Source organism: Mangifera indica, chromosome 14, assembly GCF_011075055.1.
Source record: "Mangifera indica cultivar Alphonso chromosome 14, CATAS_Mindica_2.1, whole genome shotgun sequence".
NCBI lineage: Eukaryota > Viridiplantae > Streptophyta > Magnoliopsida > Sapindales > Anacardiaceae > Mangifera > Mangifera indica.
In genome coordinates this window covers 1,385,434-1,408,103 of record NC_058150.1, presented here as the reverse complement: position 1 = coordinate 1,408,103, position 22,670 = coordinate 1,385,434, and the positions used below count along the sequence as shown (strand labels likewise).

Below are 22,670 nucleotides of genomic sequence, written 5' to 3'. Positions count from 1 at the left end.
TGAATTTAAATTGATTTATTAAAAAATCATTAACAGATTGAATAGTATTATTTATAAGATAAATATATTATCAATTTAATAAATAATATTATTGATAAAACAAATAATACCATTCAAAAAATATTTAAGTTAAATTGTTAAACTGAAATTTTAATTTTAATTTTATTTAAATCAAACTAAATATTAATTCAAATCAATTTAACTTAAATTGAATACACTCCACAATGGGTGATTTTGGTTAGCATAATCTTCCACTATACCTCAGATCATGCATATAATTATTGATTAAATTGATATATATATATATATATATATATATATAATAATTTGAGTTAAATAAATAATAATTATAAGGTATTATTTTATTAAAAAGTCTTTATATATGCTTAACTAATTCAAAAGTGTGTAGAAAAAAAGAAAACAGTAGCGGAGAATAACAGGGAGAAACTATAATCAAAATGACGAGAGTAAAATGAGAGTTTGATGAAGCTTGAGTGCGCATGCAAGCGGGGGCAGGGTTCATCTTTGGGCGTTTGGGGAGGCTATTACGACGTCCATACTACATGGGTTTGATAGTGAAAATCCCCACATCCTTCTTATCAGCTTGATTTAACACAGCAATTAGAGCAAGCATCACGAAGTTACAAAAGATGACATATCTAAGAGATAGATTTTAAGAAAAAAATAGGTCTGATAATAGTATCTTAAAAGGAGATGGTGGAGGGTGGTAGGCCGTGGCATGGGTGGTAGAAGAATAATTTGATTTTATAATAAAGATATTTTTTTCTTAATAATAATTTAAGTAAGGTAAAATAGTTATGATAGATATTTAAGATTACTTGTTATTTTAACAGAACACAAATAAATTTTCGGATTATAAAGATAACCCGTAATAAACTTTATTATTTGTTTAGATTTTAGCATGAAAATAATATTTTAAAATGTATTTTAAAATAAATAATCAAAATTTAAATATATACTTGATATAATAGACATACAGTATGCATAACGTCGAGAGCATTCCCCTTTTGAGTTTTCAAAACTGGTTGTCAAATTTCCAATTGCTTCGTGACTCCAGTGTGTTGGCATGCTTGGTGCCTATTTACAATAAATCAAAATTTAATCTGAATATATTACCCCCCCTCTATTCATATCCATTGCAGTTATCAATTGATTCAACTTTACCGTGATAAGTAGGAAAGCATCATCTTTTGTTAACTGTACATTGTATGACATTTCTGTTCATAATTTTGATCCAGTATTTAAGCACAATGATCAGAGTGCACGGGGAAGATCAACGATTTTCTCTGCTGCGACAAATTCCTCATTGCCGTGGCTGCAAAATAGAAGACTGTTATGAGTATGGAAAAACTAATAGGGGTTATGGTAAGTTCGAGAAATAGTTACCTCAGATAGCTCAGAGCTGACATTCGGTAGAGACAGGTAAACACCAGGATATGCAACCCAATGGTATAGAAGAATGCAAAAGTTCGAGCGTATCTGCAAAACAATTTGTTTAAAAATCAATATCAAAACTCTGGTGAAAAAGAAAGGAAAAAGGCATAAGAACACAGGATTATTAATTATGTTTTTCGAATGCACCTAAAGAATTCAGGGAGACAGCAGAAAGCATTTTACTGACAAGATGACAGAATGAAGGGATTTAACAAATGCCCACGGCATATTTGCCAAGTAGCAAGAAGCGTTGTGCTAAAGAAAAGTTAGAAATTGAGATTCGTAAGAATTGACAGAATAAGATGGACTAAAAAGTCTGAAATAAGCACGGCGGAATTACTTGTTGCCAAGAAGGAAGCGTCCACTGCTAAGTGTGATTCTATCCCTGATACCTAACTCCTTGTATCTTTGATCCCTTTCCTGATTAAAGCAGAAGGACTCGGTAAGTCCAGGCCAATTTACAAATAGCACCAAGTAAACATATCCATTCAATTAAATGTAATAAAACAATCGGCAATGAATATTAAAACACATCATATAAAAGTTTGCTGCATCTGTATATTGAGATTTGCAAATTCTTTCCACATGTTAGGCAGGCAACATTTATAGAAACTTCAAATGGCCTATTCAATCTTCCATAGAAGACATATTTTTAATGTAACAAGATTAACAGTTAACTAAAAGTGTTTCGGTTAAACCTTCTTTGAGAATGCTGCAAAAGGATTAATATCATCCTCATACATCTTCTTGTACTTGGATTCAATATCTGATGTAAAACCACATTCAAGATCATCTACGCGCTGCACGTGACCATATATGGACACTATTAGCTTGAGCCATGAAGAACCTAAGCACATTGTGGTACAGTGATATGAGCTTACCTTCTTTGACCCTCTAGAAACTACTTTCTCAAGATTGTAATCCTGGACGTAACGAATTTTTTCATAGAGCTTGACATTATCTGCTTTGGTTTTCTCTAGCTCTGCCGTAAGGACACCTATCTTCTCCTTCAACTGCCTTATTTCCTATAATTAGAAAAATGCAAACAATTTCAGTTCCCCTAGAGAATTGAAAAAGAAAAATTAATTGATAGGTGTGTACTAGCAAAAGCATAAACAACATACTTCTTCTGTCTCACGCAAACGTGCCCTAAATCGATCTCGCTGATTGCAGATCACCTTAAGCATTGAACTCTGATCTTGATCTGTTTTCTGGTTCACAAGACAAGTGTGAAAAAAGAAATTCATGTTGAAGAAAAGAATTTTACTTCAGTAAATGACAGTGTAATATCATTCACATAGTAGAATTTGAAACTTTGTGAGGTTGTTATTTCAGATAAAGTACCCCTGAATATTAATATAAAATCAATGCCAATAATCATGAAATTTAGTTTTTTAATGTACAAAATACCGAAAGACTCAACATTTCTAACTTTAGCGTTTACTCTGCATGCTTCCCATTCAATCAACAAGACGACTTCTCAGAGAAGATGTAGGGATTCTTCTCATTGTACACATGATATTGTTTCATTTCATCTTGCTACTGACAACTGCTTTAGACATGTTCTCAAAAGGTTATATAGTTTCACTCCCAGAAGACAGTCCCTTTTATTGATGAAATTAAGTTGATCCGTACAGCTACAACCCCAAATAAAAACGCCTCCAAAACAGTGGAGTCAGGAAATATATCATCACCGTATTTCATATTTTCAAATGTAACTCATTTGTGTCTGTTATCAACATGGCAAAGGCAGCATGAACTCAGCAAAACCTTAACTGGAACGATAAATTGGATTGCAACTTGTAACCATATTTTGCCGCTTTGCTGTTGGACTACCCAAAACATTCTGAGACCAACATGAGAAAACCTACAGGTTATAAGTTCTAACCTTTTATTAATTGTCTAACGATCCATTTAAGCCTAAGATGCCCGAATGTGAAACAGTTAATAAAAAAAAGTTTGTTTACATCAATGGCACAACAGAATTTAATTCGGATCCATAAGAAAGTGCACGCATTTTTTAAACTTCAACTTGAAGAGTAGCAAGAGAAATGAAGTTGTACCTCAGATAGCTCACTTCCTCCACCCTCCGATAAATCCCACTCATCAAAAAGATTTCCTTTTTGGTCTCTGGAATTTGAACCCTGCAATACAAGCAAATGAGATTAGAACAGAGAAAAGGGTGAAAACAGGGGAGCCAGGATTGGCTGAAACAAACCAGCTGAAAGTTTTAAGGTTTATATAACATGCATAATTGCAAACCAACTAGTAACCATTGCCGCCAATATGCACATAACAGATGGATGCTTATGACTATATTTGATCATTTAAAATAGGCATTCAAAAGATAATAATAATTGTATGCTATTAACCCGATATTCAAATGCCCGTGATCTCAATGAAACCCAATTACACCACTTAAAATTCATAATTTGAACTCAACACACTGGTATTCATAACATGCGACCATTAATTGGCAAACTGATAACATCTATATAGCATAGCTTGAGAGTAAATAAGCATTTTGAGGCTTTGGGAAGTTTATGATCCAAACCTTCAATATATCATCTTCTAACTTCTGTATTAATTTCTGTTGTTCATTAACTTTTGTTGTAAGCTCTTCTATCTTGCCTTCAGCTGTCTCAATCAAAGATTCTTTCTCAGACAGTTTGACCTGAGAATAGTGAAAGATAAAACAATTTTGATCATAACTTGAATAAAGTTATAAGCACCAATGTTCAATTACCTTATGAAATTCCCAAATAAGAATTATATTATCTCCTTTCGATGAATCCTTCACAGCATCCATATAATACTCAACTTATAGAGTGCATACTGTCAACATAAACTTGTAAAAATAAAACTGACAAAGCAATAAGCAAACACATGCCTTCAGTTGTGTCAGTTCATGTTCCATTTTTCGGTTTTTATCAAGAAGAAGAGACTCCATTTTGCTCATCTCTTCACCATTTGTAGCTGCTTCCCAATCTTCTGCCTCAATTGAATTATAACCCACTGCCTAAAACAATAAAAACAAACAAACAGAGATACATCATAAAACTATTAAGCTTCAGTTGAATTATTAATGCCTACCTATATTAGGAAAACTTTGAACAGAGATACACCAAAAGATTATTAGGAAGTAAACTAACATCACAACATCACAAATGAAACTATGCAGCATTGAAAGATGCATACATACTTCCTAATGAACATTCAGACACACTCTGAAATCTTAAAAATAAAAACTCAGGGGGTTTCTTTTCTTCTATCTCCTACATTCTTAATTTAGGTTGCACCAAGTTAGTAATTCTGCACATAGAAGTTGGACACAATAATCACAAAACTAGCAAGTGAACTAAATACTCGAAATAATTAATGTAAGTCTAAACAACCCAAGCACCAGCAATCTACCAATAAACAAAATATAACTTGATCAGGTTTTTCTAAAGTTTTAGTAAAATTCAGTTAAGCGAAACTAAATTGATCAAGGTACAATCCTCTACCAGTGACCAGAAATGAAATTACCTGCAAAATTTTCACTTTTTTCCTCAAATCATCAACCAATTTTTCTGTAGGCCTAGCCTGAAGCTCTTTCTTCATCTCCTCAAGAGCAGCTTCCTAGATATCCAAACAAGGAAAAAAAATTGATACATTATTAAAAGAAAACTTCAAGTAATAGACGGCAAGCTTAAATGATAAGACATGTTTTACAATTCAACCTCCAAGAGCATGTGGGCATCAATCGCTCTCTACATATGTATGTATACATTCTAATCATAAGTGCATTTGCATGAACATTTTATTTTATTTTTCAAAAGAATACTAAAACCGGTACTGAAGAAGGAAAATGGGAACACTGATATCTACTAGAGATTATAAACATTAGGTAGAGAAGGAAGTAAATTACCTTTTCATTGAGGATTGCGTTCAATTTCTTGATCTCATTCACATGTTCTTCTCGCTCATTAGATAAGATTGTTTCAATATTGTGAAGTTCCATGTTTAATTCAGAGATAATCTTTTCTTTGGCACTTAAAGAATTCTCAAGGAAGCTATTTGAATCCAAATCACTGGAACACAGCAGAAAATAATGAGTTCTATTACAAAACCTGGAAAATCTAAACAACATGAGTCTAAAAGGATGATGTTTAGATCAGGAGGAAGGTGAAAAAACCAACAATTCAATTACAACAGATCACATAATTTTAGTAGAAATTCTGGAAAAACTAGAGCAGAGTGCATACGAAAGATATGAATAACTGTGACAAGCATCAAACATCATAGATTAAGGGTTGCTTCCTATGTTAAACATAACAAAATTACAATTTCAAAAAAACATGCTCAAATATGAATATACAAGATGTACTCAACCCAAGTATAAACCATAGAATTGCTAGAATGAAATGTAAAGGTTTTTGCCAGTGAACCTAAAGAAGTGGGTTGAATAGTAAGACTGCTGACTTTTAACAAAGAAATGAGAGGCTCTCATACCCTTGTCTGATCTACCAGGGAAATTATGGTCACCATAAGGCAATAGAAAATGTACTTTTGGTAGAATTAAAATAACAGAAAAATAGTACTAAATGTCTTACCTTTTCCTACTTTCACTCTCTTCATTTGCAGTTTGCAATTGAGAGCGTAGCACCCCCTGCAAATATAATGAGTGGGTCATTGTAACATTCAATTAAGACTGCACCTTGCAAACTCTATCTTCCAGTTTGAGGGAGCGGTATTACAATATTAACAATTCCACGTAACATTCAGCTTGTTTCATTATACTTAGATTGCAATTTATTGCCATGCACAAACCACAAAATTTAGCTTAGAATCTGGTTGTATCTAGAACAAAGATGATGCAGAGTGAACTGAATTCCTAATTTCTTGGCGTGAAATTCAGCTGAGATTTTGTAATTTTGTTTTGGTTGCAATACGGTGTAGTAAGACCCCCCCTTTTCTCCTTTTTCTTGTGAAGTAACTCAAGCAGCTGATTATAAAGGTTAAAAAAGCTTTTTGGTGTAAAAGAATTTGTGAATTAATGAAAAAGCTGTTTTCTTCTTTTCTTTGGTAAGTTCAAAATATCGGGGGGAAAAGCTGTCCTGTATTGCTAATTCTGCAACAAGATTACACATCTTCTGTGTAGTGAAAGGAATGAGTTAAATCACATCACCAATTTAACACAAAACAATATTAACAATGAATTCCAGAGAACAGTAAAGAGAAAGCGGTTCAATAGATAAAGTACTAAGATAAAACAAAGACACATTGGGTCAATATTAAATACAAAATATAATATAATATGCACCTTCTCTCTCTCAAGACTAAGAAGTCGTGTTTGAGCTCGTTCCACTTCATCCATCAGAAGATTGACCTCTGATTGCTTTGCCGCCCTTTCTTCCTCTGAACAACAAAATGGACAAGCCAATTAAGGTATGCACAGACTGACACATAAGAAAACATATGAGGACAAAATTAAAAAAGAAAAATAGTGAAATAGAGAAACTCATAGTTTCCTCTCAAAAAGGAAACTGACATTTGGTAATTCAAGCAAGAATACTCAAAACATTAAGAAAATAAACAACTAAAGGTAAAAGAAAAATCAGATTCAATATATCACCTGACTGAGCACGGACTTCGAACAACTGGCTTTGTGCTAGTTCATGCAATTTCTGCATGGTAGCAACACTTTCTTTAGCTTGTCGTAACTGATCTTGCAATGATTGTTCCCTGCCCAAAATAATTAAATCATTAATCAAGATAAAACAGTCAAGTATTAAAAATTATAGTTTTAATCAGACAACATAAGTACAATGTAAAATCAATTCAAAATTAAGAACTGAATTACCTGTCCTAAAACCCTAATATTCCTATGTATAGGCAGGCTAAAATGCCTAATGAGACTCAGCATTCCCAAACATTCTCATACAACTTGCTACTTAACCAATAAGAAGGATACCTTTCTCTTAAAACCTCAAGTGTTTTCTGATTCTCTTCAGCTAGACTGCGTTGCTTGATCTCCACAATTTCTTTCACTTTTTCCTCCATCTAAATGAATATAAGAAAGCAGGTAATCATAGAAAATATCTAAATAATAAATTCCATCTCAATTTAACAAATGGCATGTTGCAATCCAATGCAATTGACAAATCAGCCACTAAAAGAAGTTCTAATGTGAAACCTTCAGCCACCATACATAACTTTAGAGGACATACATTTTGCAGTGTATATACCATGAACAAAATTTGAGACATGTCTAGGGAGTAGTTTGGAGTTCGAGTCTCTATCATGCTTGTGAAACCTTATAATTAATTACTTACTAAAAAAAGAAATTTGAGACGTGTATCTCTAAACCACTATAACAGTCTTTTCCTCAGTAATTACTGTTAATATGCACCTCTTGGTTAAGTGTGCAACTTTTGAATGGTATTGAGTGTATAACATAAAGAGCCTCTCAATAGAAATCATTGATGCATCATCAGATTATTTTCACACATCAACTCTGTCATGACTCCCAAGTTGAGAAAGTCAAAGTAGCTACCAACATTACCATTCATAGGCACAGCAAGGAAATAAAAGAACAGAAAATAAAATTACAATCATTATGACAACGGTAAACTAAGACTGGCCAACCTGTTGCTCTAACTGACGATTGCGCTCTTCAAGTCTTCTTATTGTTGCCTGCTGATTCTTTAAGTGAGTTGCTTCTGTCCTGAATTCCTCCAGCTCAACTTTCATCTTCCGATTTTCAGATTCTAGTTCAGAAATTTTTAGATCTTGCTCCTGCATAGAAACAAGTGTTGATTCACTAAGAAAATGCCACGATGCCCACTGCACAAAAAGCAAGACTTTGCAAAGAGGTAATGAATCCTATAACTAGTTCTCATCTGAATATTATAAACACCTATATCATTCAAATACACCTCTTCTACCAAAAATGCAAACCTAATCAACATTTAAAACTGAAAATTTTTAACAAAAACTAATCCTAAACATGTGAATGAAACAGTAAATACATACAGCAATTGAAGCAAGAGCTGGAAAAGGATCCGGAGCTTCATAAAGTTTCTGATAGATGTTAAGAAATGCATTTTCACCAAATTTTGCTCTCTTAGTAAGATTGTCAACTTCTTCCTGGTAACTCTTCAGCAAAGAATTGAAAAGACTTAACTTTTCTTCGGGTGAAGCTTTCTTGAAATCTGTTATAGACACCAATACAAATTTCTCATTAAGTTAGAATTACATAAAGCCTCTTAAGAAAATCAAAAAAAAGAAAACAAGAATAATTGTGCAACTAAAACCCCTCCATGACAGCAGAGTTTAAAGGAGTACACTAATAGGTGAGCTTCTATAGAAAGTAACCCTTCTAATCCACCCACTTTTCTTCGTTTTAGTCTCATACAATCAAACAAACAATTGAAACAACGGCATTCTAAAAGTTATCATTTTTTTAATTTACCTCTGGTGCTCTCTGCAAGCTTTCGACGGTTTTTCTGACTGTTTTCTTGATTTTCAGCTATTCTAAGTCCTTGTTCATCAAGCACACTTTTCTCCTTCTCCAAGTCAAACTCTGGACAGAACAGAAAAAGGAGAAAGAAATATGTAATATACAGACAAATATATTCCTCTGCTACATATGATACAAACAGAATCAAGTAAATAAAAAAGTGAGGAGCTGAATTTCATACACAAGTGATCTACTTTTTCCGTAGGGTTGATCAAGCATAATTCGAAAGAAGAGCAAAAGATTTATTTATTTTTTAATAATAAACAGCACACAAAAACTAAAGAGCAGTAACGGACAAAGTCATTGAAAACTAAACATGACACCTCTTAGATAATTTAATTTCTATTGCTACAAAATCAGCACAAGATGCCACGAATTAATTCATTTCACAACGATACGACAGCTCCAAACGAATCAACTAAATTCAAGCAGAATCCAAAAAACTACGATCTTCACAAACAACAAAAACAATTACACTTGAACTCAATATCATCACTTCGAAACTACATATAAGTTCATTTCACTTAAAAATTCACCTACCTAGCACGTCCTACATCAAACTCGAACACAATAGTTACTACAATAACAGAAAAATAAAGATAAACAGCTATTGATACCTTTCCAGAAATTAGAGACGACAGAGACGGGAGAAGACGAAGAAGAGTTCGGTTTGTCTCGGTCGGATCCACTGAGCGGAGGCTCCATTCTGAGGATTTCGGATCGCCTGGCGAAATGCTCAGGGGTATTGTGCGTAAATTAGCGCGCCAAGGAGAGGATGAAAATGTTAGATTTAAGGTGTTTGATAGAACTGATGCTGTGAGAGGTTTCGTTGTTAAATGTTTACTGGTGAATTTAAGTTTCTTCAAAGTTTATATATACTTATGGCGTTGTGTTCATGGCTGAATTGGGCCTAGCCCAATATAATTATTGGACTGGTTCAGTGAAACCTATCTTTTTTTTTTTTTTTCAAATTAATTAACAATATAAATGGACAAGACTCGGGTTTTTATTGAAATCACGTTTACTTCCTATCATCGACATCGCCTAATAAGTTACCTCTACCACAACTATTATCATCACAATGTTGCCACCTCTTACTCCAAGCTCAACATATCTCCTTTGAACAAGATCGGTAGAAAATAATAAAAGTGTTCAGTCCGTATATTTTCTCAATCTCCCTCTCCCTATAATATTGGTAAAAAAAATTTAACGAAAACACTATTGTTTAGTCTTACTATAACCGTTTTTACATTACTCTTTAAATATGGTTCACTTTCAACACCTCTACAACTTTCTAATCTTTCTATTGTAAAAGAATACAATAAATAATCAATATTTGTTATCTTATTCAAGTCCAAATTCAAATAAAAATTCAAATTTGTTTATCTCGTTATTTATATAAATTCATCACACGAAAAAAATAATATAATTTTGATAAAAATTTCATTAAATCTAGTATAATGAGTGGGATTTCAATGGTTTATATTAACAATGTTTTCAAATATTTGCAATTTAGGTGTAATTAGAGGATACGGTTTTTAACTTAATCAAATATTAATTCATCGTATATAAAAAATCATTACACCAAGTTAAAAAGTTTGCCTTCATAAGTTACCCAATGGTGGGTGCAGGTTACGTGTTTAACCGGTAAAATCCTGTGGTTTCAATAGGAAGCCTCAGATTAAAATTATATCCCTATTTTTTGGCCTTCCACCCCTGAATTTTATTTGGCCAGTGCAGAAGAGGAACATTTAAATGAATGCTTGGGGCTCTTCTCTATCAGTAGTTCTTTATAAAGCAATGCTCTGTTTAACGAGGATATTGCAGAGATCAAAACCTACCCACCATGATTTCTTTTCTTCTGTGGCTTCCAAATCTTCTCCAGAAATCGAACGAATCACCCGAATTATCAACGACCATCCATTTCCCGATCAACCCCTTCACCCCACTCTCCTCCACCACGTCCCACCGTCTCTCCTCTCCCCACCGTTCGTGGAAAACGTTCTCGGCCGCCTGTTTGCAGCTCACTCCAACGGCCTTAAAGCCCTCGAATTCTTCAAATTTTCACTGTCACACCCCCACTGCACTCCAAGCTCCGATGCTTTTGAAAAAACTCTTCACATCCTTACACGCATGCGCTACTTCGATAAAGCTTGGGATTTCATGATCACCACGCAACAAACACATCCTTCTCTGCTCACTCTCAAGTCAATGAGCATCATTTTATCAAAAATCGCCAAGTTTCAGTCTTTCGAAGACACCCTTCACGCGTTTGAAAGAATGGAGACTGAAATTTTTGCGGGGAAGAAGTTTGGTACCGAAGAGTTCAACGTTTTGCTTCGAGCATTTTGTACTGAGAGGGACATGAAGGAAGCACGCGCAGTGTTTCAAAAGCTGCACGGTCGTTTCAATCCCAACATCAAGACGATGAATATTCTGCTTCTGGGATTTAAAGAGTGCGGTGATATTACAGCAATGGAGTTGTTTTATCACGAAACGGTTCTAAGAGGCTTCAAGCCTAATGCGACGACGTATAATATCAGAATCGATGGTTATTGTAAAAAGGGTTATTTCGGTGATGGGCTGAGGCTTTTTGAAGAGATGGAACGAGTTCATTGCGTGCCTGGTCTAGAAACAATCACTACTTTGATTCACGGAGCTGGGCTTGTTCGAAATGTAATCAAAGCTAGGCAACTGTTCGATGAAATGCCTCAAAGAAGTTTAAAGCCTGATATTGGAGTTTATAATGCTTTGATAAGTTCACTCATTCGAGCGCGAGATGTCAACTCTGCTACGGATTTGATGGATGAGATGGAAGAGAAGCAAATTGGGCATGACAATGTGACTTATCATACTATGTTTTTAGGAACAATGAAATCAAGCGGCATTGAAGGTGTTTGCAAGCTTTATAACAAGATGATTGAGAGGAACTTTGTTCCGAAAACGCGAACAGTTGTGATGTTGATGAAGTTCTTCTGCGAAAACCGCAGGCTAGATTTGGGTTTGGACCTGTGGAGATACTTGGTTGAGAAAGGGTTCTGCCCTCATGGTCATGCATTGGAGCTCTTGGTAACAGGATTGTGTGCCAGAGGAAGATTACAAGAAGCTTTTGATTGCTCTAAACAAGTATTGGTGAGAGGAAGGCAAATGAGTGAAGCAGTGTATAATATGTTGCGTAGATTTTTACTGCAATCTAATGAAATGGCCAAGTTGGAGGAGCTCAACACCATGATCAAGAAATTGCAAACCATTTTGCCCCCAGCAAGAGTCTCCATAGATACAGAGTAACTTTTTACTCATAACCTTATTCAATTTAGTGTCAGTCATCTACACTTAGTATAGCAGTCACATCTGATGGCTAAAATTGCAATCAAATGACAAATGATGAACTGGAGAGGGAAACAAAATTGCTTTAACTTTTCTTTGTTTTTTCTGGGTAAGTTTTCTTGCTTGCTATTATGCAGGCTTGAACTTATGGTTGTTGAGTTATTTGTTGGGCTCTTAAATGGGCCTACTGTGATCATTATCAACTGTAGTATTCGGCTAAGTATTTCAAATTGGCCCATGGCCGATCCAAATGAAGTGTGAGGTGGGTCAAACATGAAGTCCCTGAAATCCCAAAGATAATAAAACTAAAACTTGTGATGGTAAATCATTACTTCTCCAATTCTCTTCTATTTTAGTTGAACAATTAGGTGCTCACCTGGCAATGTTATCTCTATTACAAGCAGAGAACAAGAAAATTTACAAGTGAGTGAAAAATCCCAGACTCATTTAAAATTTAATTAAATATTATATTAACTCTATTAAAGAGTTTAAAATTCTGTGACATTTACAAATTAATCTTGAACGCTGATTATTATTTTCAGTTACTTAATGGACATGGGCGTGTTAGAAACGATAAAAGTATCTATCACACTCTGAATTATATTAAATCAAGGAGCAAGCAAGAGCAATCCATTTTTTCAGATAACCATGGTGTCATCATCAACAATGCCCACAACAGATAGAGGTACATTCAATTTGTTTTAACTGTATTTGTGTTATGCATCTATTTTAGACTATCCTTAAGATTACAATAACATGTGGTATTAGAGTCTTGTTCTAAAATTAGATGTATTTTTTTAATTTTGCACCATGTTATCATGAAATACTGCAATTTTTGTTTGATTTAATCTATTAGTTAGTGATGTTGCATGATCAAAGAAAAGAATATGAAAGAAATGTTGGATATAGATTTTTGAATGATATATGGTTGAGTTTTGAAAGTTTTTCTATGATAAATTGACGGCGTAGATCTTTATGAAATGAAATTTAGAGCAAATCGATGTTGGAATAATCAAACTTGGAGTTTTAGTGGCCTAGATATGGTCAAGTAATTTAATCAAGTCTATAAAAAGTCTTGCAATTCGAAACTTGACTCAATCAAAGGGTAGTGACTAGGGATGAATTTGAGTCAATCCAAGTTTGAAGAAGTATCAACTCAAGCTTGGCTCAAATCTAAAATGATGAACTTGAGTCATGTTCAACCAGGGTTGTTCCAAAGAATGAAGAAAGGTTGTGTGTAATGATTGAGAAAAGTATGGTTACCATTAAGTTTAGGAACCATTCGAGCCTCGAGCTCAAATAATCTATGTTCAAGTTTGAGCTTGAAAATCCTATTGAACAAGATCTTTGTTCATGTTTGCCCGAGACCCGAATTATTTTACATTTGAAACACTTTTTTAGTCAAACAGTTAGGTCTCATGCCTACCCAGTTCAGTTGCATGTCTTTGATATTTTTTGTTAGTTCTTAGACTAGATAATGATTAATAGACTAGATGAATTCTTTTATATGTCGATTGTTTCTTAATATTTACTATTGTTTTCAGACTCAAACCAGACATTCACCTAATAACGAGGTTGGTTTAAGTCAACCAACAATCGAACTGATTGACTTGTGATTAAATTATTATATTGTTTAACTGAAAAAAAAAAAGTAATATTCAAAATAATGTTACTTTTTTAATTGTGATGGTTAATGCAAGTCCTAAGACTTGAAAAGTTTTACAAAAAAAAATAATAATAATAATTCTTCTATTAAGATAGGTTGAATAAAATATAATTTCCACACATAACTAAATGTTAATCTAGTGTGAATGGTCAAGGGGAAGGTTTGTCATGTGCTCTAAGTCCTAAGCTTGACAAATTTCATTGATCTTTCAGGGCTTACCCCCTAATACTGGTTCAGTTCGGTTTTTAAAACAATGGTTATTATTTTTTGTTATCATTTTGTTTCCATTTTAGGATTGATGTAATTAATTTGCTTATCTATTCGTGTTAATTAAGATAGATGTTTATTAAATTCTAATAAAATCATTTTCAACTTCACACCCCCACCACACCACCACAACATATATTGATACAAAGTCGGAGCTTTTCTCTGTCTTGCCTTCACTCTTCGTTTTCGTAAATATTAGGTTTCGATTGTCTTTGTCTGAGCTTAACTCTATTTCATTGATTTGTTTGCTTATGTGATCAATTTTTCACCATTGTTTTCATCGAATTTGTTTCCAAGTTTTATCTTTTCTAATGATTTAGTGAGATTTGGGGTTTCTTTTCCCTTTTCTAATGATTTAATGGTTGTTTCAGGTTTGAAATTCAATACATTTATTTTGGCGGTCTAAATGGAAAACTTTCATTTCGTATATTCTTTGCTCATTCAGATTGGGATTGTCATGACATTATTTAAATTACAATCTTGTTGGATCTCTAGCGAATTATGGAAAAGTCAAGGTAATGTAGATAAAACTTTGTTTTAAATTAGCTTATATGATATGTATGTGAAGGAGATATGTTTTAGTGGAGGAAAAAAAAAAAAATTTTTTTGTTAACAACGTCGGGAACTGAATCAGAACTAAAATCGACTGAGCAGATTTCGAACAAAAATATGTACTCACAAGTTATAAATAAGATGTCCAGATCCACTCACCCCTAATTACAAATATAATGTTCTACCATATGTTACACCGGAGCACCATCCAACAAATTTTTTTCATTTTTCTAGAAATGCATATTTAAGACAGAAATCTAGCTGCCAAATTCTGCATTAATTAGGTTAGATTTCCTTTCCTTGTATTATAAAGTTAGATTTCCTTTCCATGTATAATAAATAGTCTGGCTGCCAGATTTTGCATTACTTAGATTAGATTTCCTTCCTTTCATTATAAATAATGGCCTAAGTATTACTTCTCACAGTCTCAAGGCCCGAAGTGCTCATGTTAGTGAGTTCTTCCTTCTTCAATTCTTTTCTTTTTAGCTAGAAGTCGCCTTTGAAGGTCTGGATGGATAGAGCTATAGACTTGATATCATATTTTCTATCGAATTCCAATTTCATATTCGTTGGGAGACACAAATGTAGTCTTTTAAAAGCCAAAAATCCATCAGTATCAAGAATTGTTCCCATGAATATGATAACAGGCTCAATTAAAATTTTTAGTCTAACCTTTATCGGTTCAACAATTTACCAGATTTTTTCACCAAGCAACCGGAGCCATTGCTTGGTATGATATCTCTTTGTTGATTTATTCATGTGTAATTTTTAATCTTATAATACGATTCTGTGTATAATATATGCCACTTATTCTGACGATGGAACAGAGCAAAACCAAGGAGCCGTGGAAGAGCAGTAGAGGCCAGATGAAGAAAAAGGAAGTAGTAAATTGTTTGCCGGTAACTCTTTTGAGATTAAAAAAATAATTTGCCGAAATGAAATATCATATCATTTCTTAAAATATGAGACCCTTGATCTTGAAAATTTCAATAGCATATTTCAAAATATATAATAAAGCCAGTAGATTTATGGAATTTTTTTTTTTTTTTAATTGTAGATGGAATCATCTGGCAAAATGGCGCGCAGATTTTGGTTCAGGCTGTTGCTCAGTGGGATTGGTAGGGCTTAAGTAGGGCAGTAAGTTCCTTCCCGGTTGTGGGAAATTGGCCCCCACGGGGGGTAGATTTGAATCAGAGTAGTTTAGACTCAAAAGCTAGTTCGACTCAATTTGAATTTGTTTAGCTTGAATTTGAGCTTAGTGCAAGCCAGGAGGTTCGGCTTGTATTTTTAAACAGAGTCAAACTTGATTTAGAAAGACCCTGACTTGGTTTGGCTTGCGAACCAGATAAATGATTCAATTCGATTCAAATTTAGTTTTTGACTCAATTCAATTAAAAAATTGTTAAAACGATATTGTTTTGTCCAGTATTAGATAAAACAATATTGTTTTGTTAATAAGTTACGATTACAAGCTATGAATCCGAGTCATGGATTGAAATCATATGCAAGAACTGTCAAATTATTTTCGTCCAAACCAAATTTGAGCTATCTTTAATTTTGGGTCAATAAATTTGAATGAAGCTCAAATGATTTGATTCGTATCTACCCTTGACCACAACGAAGAGGACCAAGATTAACTCTGAAAGCCTAGAACATTATCCATTGAAATCAACTCATCACTTCCTCAGGAAATTCCAATCATGCCTCCAGTGTTCAAACACCACAACAGAAGTTTAGCTTCGTTATATTTGTACCAGCATTAATGAATAATGAAGAATTTTATTACTTTTTTTATGGCACCTTATCATATTTTACTTTTCTAAGTAATAGTGGTGTTCTTTGTCAAAGCATTTATCCAAAATCATTAATGCCATCATTAGGGATATAGGTTTCTGAATATTCGGTTAAATCATGATCACTTTGTATTAATTATTTTTTACATTTATTTCGTATTATCGTAATAGATATTATAATCTATGATCATATTTACAGAATTACTATCATAAATTATCTTGTGTAAAGCACTAAATCCGATAAATATTTATCTCATAGACACATAATATGAAACATAGCTACCCATTTTTTTAAATCTGAAATTACAGCAACAAATTTCAATTGTCTCCCGTCCAAAGGCGAGTAGCAGATAAACATGCCTACTTGGCCCGCGTCAACGCCTTGTAGACCAAGTTGTAAAGTCCCTGGAATCCTCAGCTCGCACTTTTCCACGCGCACAAATTACTCTCTTCATTTGTTTTACATTGACTCGTAGTTCTGAATTCAACACCACAAACTACAGCTACAAGAAGAACCAGTCTTCTCTTTCAATCAAAATCTATTTCACTGACCAAAACAATCATGACCGTCAGATAGCACTCCCACTTCTTCTCCCTTTTGTGGTTCTCTTTTCATCGTCTTTTGTTTTCAGAATCCCTTTTTTCACATGGATTCTGAAGAGTCCTCTCCCCAGCTTAGAGGTGTCGTCATCATCACTCTTCCTCCTCCGGATAACCCCTCTTTAGGAAAGACCATCACTGCTTTTACTGTTACTGATGACTCCCCACAAGTACAACCCCACCAAACTCAAGAAGAGAATGAAGTGATTCCTGAGGTACAATACCCAGTTCCCGAACTTCCACTTCAGTACCTTCCAATTCAATTCTTCTTGCCAAGACTCCTTTTTGGCTCTCCGAGGAAGCTTTTTGGCCTTCTGGGTATCTCTGTTTTGGCTCTTCTTCTCTATAGTTCTGTGTTTTCACACACAGTTCAAGAGCTTCGTAATTCTCATGAGGATCGTGAGGATAAGAAGACTCTTATTTTCCCTTTGTATCGCAAATCTAGCGTTCGTGCGATTGATATAGAATTTAAGCTGGGGAGGTTTGTAGCTCCAATTGATGCGGATAAAAAGAATATCAACAAAATGTTTGGTTCTGCTAATACTGATGGCGTGGATTTTTCTTCAATTTTGCCAGTAAGGGGCAACGTTTATCCAAATGGGTATGCTTAAAGTTTACTCTTTTGTTTAATCGCTAGCTCTATTTTTGGTTTTGAGTGTTGTTTGTTTAAAATGTTTGCCTTATCCTAACTATTGTTCTGGTGAGTTCAAGATACAATTTAACAGGATTGTGTTGACCTTTTGTAATCTACGGTGATGAGTCATGAAATATCAAGGCTAGTTAGTTAAATAATCTCTCTGTGAAACTAATAATATCCTATTTGTAGAGGTGCATGTGTGGTCGTGGTGTCCAAGTGTTGGCAATGGTGGTGGTGTTTGTAGATGATGAATCTAGCGGCGATCCTTGCCTCAAATTGATGAAACCAATATTAATGGAAATCTTGTGGTTCATAGCAGAAATTGCAACAATGCATATTAGAGCTGTTTAGCGATGCCTACAATGTTGGTGGCAGCAATTCTGGTATTTTGCTGCAGGGGACAGCTCTGACATGCTAGAGATGGTGTGGTATGCTATTCAGTTATTCTGCTATGAAGACAAAAAAAATGTTTGTCCCCTGACAATGAGGAAGAATATCATAATGGATTTATTTGACAGCTTTATTATACTTAGTGCCTTGACCTATGAATGCAATCAACGTTTGGAATTCAGTAATGGTGCTAACTAAAGTTTTCAACTTTCATACAGACTATATTTCACATATATGCTTGTTGGAAGTCCTCCAAGACCTTATTATCTTGATATTGATACCGGAAGTGACTTAACATGGATTCAGTGTGATGCTCCTTGCTCGAGTTGTGCCAAGGTAATGCTTACTCTGTACAGAAGTGATCAATTGATCATTGGAATTTGTTGTATGAATTTTGCACTATTCTTTTATCTAATTTGTTTTCTTTCTCTAAGTAAGATAATATCTATTTTCCAATTTTGTTTCTAGTGTAACTTTTTTCCTTATCTTTTGGGGTTTCAGACTATTCCCTTTTTTATGTCAAGTAGCGTTATTATTGGTGTAGAAGAAAATACTAACAGAAAGGCCTTTCTTTCTCATTATTTTATAATTTTGTAGACTGTGAAATTAGAACAAGGATTGCTCCAGAAGTGCCCCTTGAACTGTGATGATAGTCACCCATCATAATTGACACACTCCCAAACCCAACCTGTGGTAAAACTAACCATCTTTAGGAGGAAAAAGAGAATGGGTTGTTGTTTTATGACTTTTAACATTTGGCATCAACAAACTCATGCTGTTTGTTGCTCTTCATTTTGAAGCGATGCAATAGTTAAAACTAAGATAAAATATATCTCATTCCACTATGTATTCATTTGGAGACTTGTGAGTCCTCATTGCATCTATTTTCTTTTTTTCCCTTTTCTTTTCCTAAATAGGTGAAGTAATTATCGCATTTATCCCCTCACCGCTCCCTGTGCTTGAGCAAGGATAGAAAGCTTAGATGTGGATGTAAAACAAGCCTTAATTGTAACCTTATAGATGATGATATCTAAGCTATTTGATAGATCTGGTTGCTAGAAAAGGTCTTTACCCTAATGGAAACAGTTTATGTAGGGAGCAAATCCTTTATACAAGCCAAGAAAGGGGAGCATAGTACCATCCGAGGACCCATTGTGCATGGAAATTCAAAGAGATCAGAAGGGTGCATATTGTGAAGCCTGCCAGTGTGACTATGAGATTGAATATGCAGATCGTAGCTCCTCTATGGGGGTTCTTGCAAAAGATGAGCTTCAGCTAATGATTACAAATGGATCGTTGACCAAATTACATGTTGTTTTTGGGTATCCCCTTTCACTTCCCACTGCTACATATTTGATATTTTTAATCTTCATACCAAAATCATAATGCTAATTTGTGCGCTATGTTTTTTGGTAAGGTGTGCATATGATCAACAAGGTTTGCTTTTAAACACCCTAGTGCAGACAGATGGAATCCTTGGTCTAAGCAGAGCTAAAGTCAGTTTACCTTCCCAATTAACGAGCCAAAAGATAATTAACAATGTGGTTGGTCACTGCCTTGCCACAGATGCAGGTCTGGGTGGCTATATGTTCTTAGGTGATGATCTTGTACCAAAATGGGGTGTGGCATGGGTCTCCATGCTGGACACTCCCTCCATGTGAGTATTTTGTGCTGTCTTAGTTTCTTAAAGGAAATTATTGCTTTTACTTTCCAAAAGGTATTTGCAGCTGGATTGTCATGGAAATATATATTTGTCGTGTTTTCAGATCCTTCAAATGTTCATTACTTTTTAAGCATTATCTGGAACTTGATCTTATGTTTGTACCCAGATCTGAAGGTTTGAAATTTTCTACTTCCATTGTTTGTTGACAGGGGCTGCTACTTTGATAATAAAAATGAACTTTCTTTAGTTTATAGTTTTCCTTGCACATTTCTTCAGCTTTGCCTTTAATTTTTCTTCTAACCTTTTTATTTTTTTCCTTCTCTTAAGAGACTTTTACCGTACAGCAATTGTGAAAATGAATTATGGAAGCAGCCTGCTCAGTTTAGGTGGTTCGGACAGCCAAGTAGGACGGGCATTGTTTGATACTGGCAGTTCTTACACCTACTTCACAAAGCAAGCGTATATCGAACTGGTTGCTGCTGTAAGTGCTTTTTATACACATCCATATGATTGTGAATCAGCTTTTTCACTTTATAGACATTTATGCAGCTTAAGGAAGTTTCAAGCATGGGACTCAGCCTAGATTCATCAGATTCAACATTGCCCCTTTGTTGGCGAGCTAAACTTCCCATAAGGTATGACATCGAATGACGTTAATGATTGAATGTGCTACCCTGGATCATATCTTAAAAGGAATATTAATGAAGTGTATCACAACTGCCACAAAAGTAGAATGGCGTATGCCTAAAACCTGTATCCACATGCATACAGGTCTGTTATGGATGTGAAGCAGTTCTTCAAGACTTTGAGCATTCAGTTTGGGAGCAAATGGTGGATTATTTCTACAAAGCTTCATATTCCTCCAGAGGGCTATTTGATCATTAGTGTAAGATTTCTTCTACCTTTATAATGGATTCTCTTAACTCAAGTTGATGCTATTAATTTGTTGCATAATGAGCCTCTTCTATTCTGCAGAAGAAAGGCAATGTATGCTTGGGTATACTCGATGGAAGTGAAGTTCATGATGGATCCACAATTATACTTGGAGGTATGCTTATTGGATATTAGAAAACCAAGCAATAATATCAAAATTGTCATCATCATTAGCGCTCTGCCTGGGTGGCACAAGATTTTTAGATTGAATAATGACATAACTTCTAAGGGTGGATTTGATCTGAGCCTGAAACTGGCCGAGTCTGAATCGAATCTATAATGTCTAGTTCAAACTTGTTCAAGTTGCTGCAGTGTCACTAGAGGGCTTCTAACTAGATGAACAGTGTTGCTGGTAAGATTAATAGGTTTCCTGGATAAATAAACTAGCCAAGCTGGAATTCCAGCTCAGGATCCACCCCTAATTACTTCTTGTTAGCTCTAGCAAAATCTAAAGCTGATTTTTCAGTTAGTTCAACAACTTTCACTATCTTCGAGTCTATTTATGATCAAATTCGATTGAAACTTATCAGTGAAACAGATCGAAGTAGATAGATTGCACTTGATCATAACGACTTTAAAGTGAATGCACTTGTTCTATATTCTGCTTTGCGTTTTTTTGTTTATATTGTGCATCATGATTAATAGTCTTTGCAGAAATCATTCTAAACTTGCTGTAATTTGTTTTCCTTACTGTAACATTATGTTCATTTGACAATTGCAGATATCTCTATGCGCGGGCAATTGATCATTTACGACAATGTTAATCGGCGGATTGGTTGGGCAAAATCAGATTGTGTGAAGCCTCAACGGATCAAGTCCCTGCCATTCTTTGAGGGATTGGTTGAACTGGGAACTAAGTAGGAATTTTGTCTGTAAATTAGTCATATTTTATATAGCTCATTATTCTTATACTCGATGAAATTCTGTGCATGAACCTCTGCATGTATAATAATAAACTTGTGTATATAACATAATATAAACTTAAATAGTACTGTGGGAACAGGAGAGGAGACACAAAATAGTGTGTATATTTTTTTAATATCTGTGAAGTAGATATTAAAACAAAAAAAAAAAAACAAAAACCAGTTGCTTTAATTTGTCAATTAGGAAAAAGAAAACATTGTTCTTCTGTTTCCTTCTGGGTAAGTTCCAAGTAGAACTGACAATTTATAGCATGATTAATTAACTCGATATAACATGTTAACAAGGGTCATCAGGTATTTTTACACAAATACAGGGAGTGTTCATATTAATCTATTTACAAATCAGATTGTATTCAAGTGAATCCTTAATAACAGACAACATGTATATAAATATCATATCATTTTGTGTCAAAACTGATTAATTTGAGAATATATGGCGAAAAACATGATTCATGCCAAAAGGGATCGAAAAGAATTTTACCCCTTTTTTCATACAAGTTAAACAAGTTGTATTGTGTCAATCTGTTCATAAAAGGGGTTGCATTTGATTTGAAAGTTTTTTTCACGATCCTAATATTGATCATATTCTGATTGAGTACCCTTTAACCCGTAACATGAAACCCGACATATAACCCCTTAGCAGGTACTGTCAAGATACAAATGAACTAAAAATTTCACCAAAACTTCTTAATATTTGAAAATCTGCCAATTTTAATTTTATTCAAATTATTTGGAACTGCCGAAATATGCTATTTATTTCTTTTAAGTTCATGGCAAAATATTTAGTCACCCGCAAACATGGAATAAGGGTTTTCAACGTAATTTAGTTTTCGTGTTTTATAAAAGTCAAAATTTCCAAGCATCCTTCACCTTCTTAGTTCTTGCTATCTTCTTCCAAGACATAATTTCAGTTCCAAAGCACAGTTCAAAAGCCAATTCTCATTCACATAAGAAACACTA

The 22,670-nt window shown here is 34.3% G+C and overlaps 3 protein-coding genes across 9 annotated transcripts; 2 read left to right on the top strand and 1 right to left on the bottom strand.

Annotated features, from left to right (window-relative positions):
• Positions 1 to 1,026: 1,026 nt before the first annotated feature.
• LOC123196687 (protein CASP-like) lies at positions 1,027 to 9,801 on the bottom strand. Of its 3 annotated transcripts, none has more exons than XR_006497719.1 (20): positions 9,577 to 9,801; positions 8,912 to 9,022; positions 8,473 to 8,651; positions 8,086 to 8,235; positions 7,412 to 7,500; positions 7,073 to 7,182; positions 6,761 to 6,855; positions 6,051 to 6,106; positions 5,366 to 5,528; positions 4,984 to 5,076; positions 4,346 to 4,474; positions 4,010 to 4,129; positions 3,519 to 3,599; positions 2,580 to 2,666; positions 2,337 to 2,480; positions 2,154 to 2,255; positions 1,796 to 1,875; positions 1,408 to 1,500; positions 1,186 to 1,336; positions 1,027 to 1,098 (listed from the first exon to the last, which is right to left on the bottom strand). XR_006497719.1 is itself a non-coding variant. In XM_044610764.1 (19 exons), exons 1-19 carry the CDS (start codon positions 9,662 to 9,664, stop codon positions 1,276 to 1,278), a joined length of 2,031 nt encoding a protein of 676 aa, XP_044466699.1. In that variant the 5' UTR covers positions 9,665 to 9,801; the 3' UTR covers positions 1,027 to 1,275. The 3 variants fall into 3 exon arrangements, 1 of the variants encoding a protein (XP_044466699.1); XR_006497720.1 differs by lacking the exon at positions 1,027 to 1,098 and adding an exon at positions 1,603 to 1,710 and having other exon boundaries at positions 1,318 to 1,336; XM_044610764.1 differs by having other exon boundaries at positions 1,027 to 1,336.
• Positions 9,802 to 10,655: 854 nt separating this feature from the next.
• LOC123195616 (pentatricopeptide repeat-containing protein At3g61360) lies at positions 10,656 to 16,144 on the top strand. 5 transcript variants are annotated; one of them, XM_044609431.1, is made up of 6 exons: positions 10,656 to 12,243; positions 12,829 to 12,971; positions 14,591 to 14,734; positions 15,469 to 15,501; positions 15,599 to 15,670; positions 15,829 to 16,144. In XM_044609431.1, exons 1-2 carry the CDS (start codon positions 10,715 to 10,717, stop codon positions 12,881 to 12,883), a joined length of 1,584 nt encoding a protein of 527 aa, XP_044465366.1. In that variant the 5' UTR covers positions 10,656 to 10,714; the 3' UTR covers positions 12,884 to 12,971; positions 14,591 to 14,734; positions 15,469 to 15,501; positions 15,599 to 15,670; positions 15,829 to 16,144. The 5 variants fall into 5 exon arrangements, with proteins under 5 accessions (XP_044465366.1, XP_044465363.1, XP_044465364.1 ...); XM_044609428.1 differs by lacking the exon at positions 15,469 to 15,501; XM_044609429.1 differs by having other exon boundaries at positions 15,469 to 15,670.
• Positions 16,145 to 16,952: 808 nt separating this feature from the next.
• On the top strand, positions 16,953 to 21,826 carry LOC123196677 (aspartyl protease APCB1-like). The gene is made up of 9 exons (XM_044610744.1): positions 16,953 to 17,765; positions 18,410 to 18,527; positions 19,287 to 19,513; positions 19,609 to 19,848; positions 20,182 to 20,335; positions 20,404 to 20,489; positions 20,626 to 20,740; positions 20,830 to 20,902; positions 21,509 to 21,826. Exons 1-9 carry the CDS (start codon positions 17,212 to 17,214, stop codon positions 21,646 to 21,648), a joined length of 1,707 nt encoding a protein of 568 aa, XP_044466679.1. The 5' UTR covers positions 16,953 to 17,211; the 3' UTR covers positions 21,649 to 21,826.
• Positions 21,827 to 22,670: the final 844 nt, after the last annotated feature.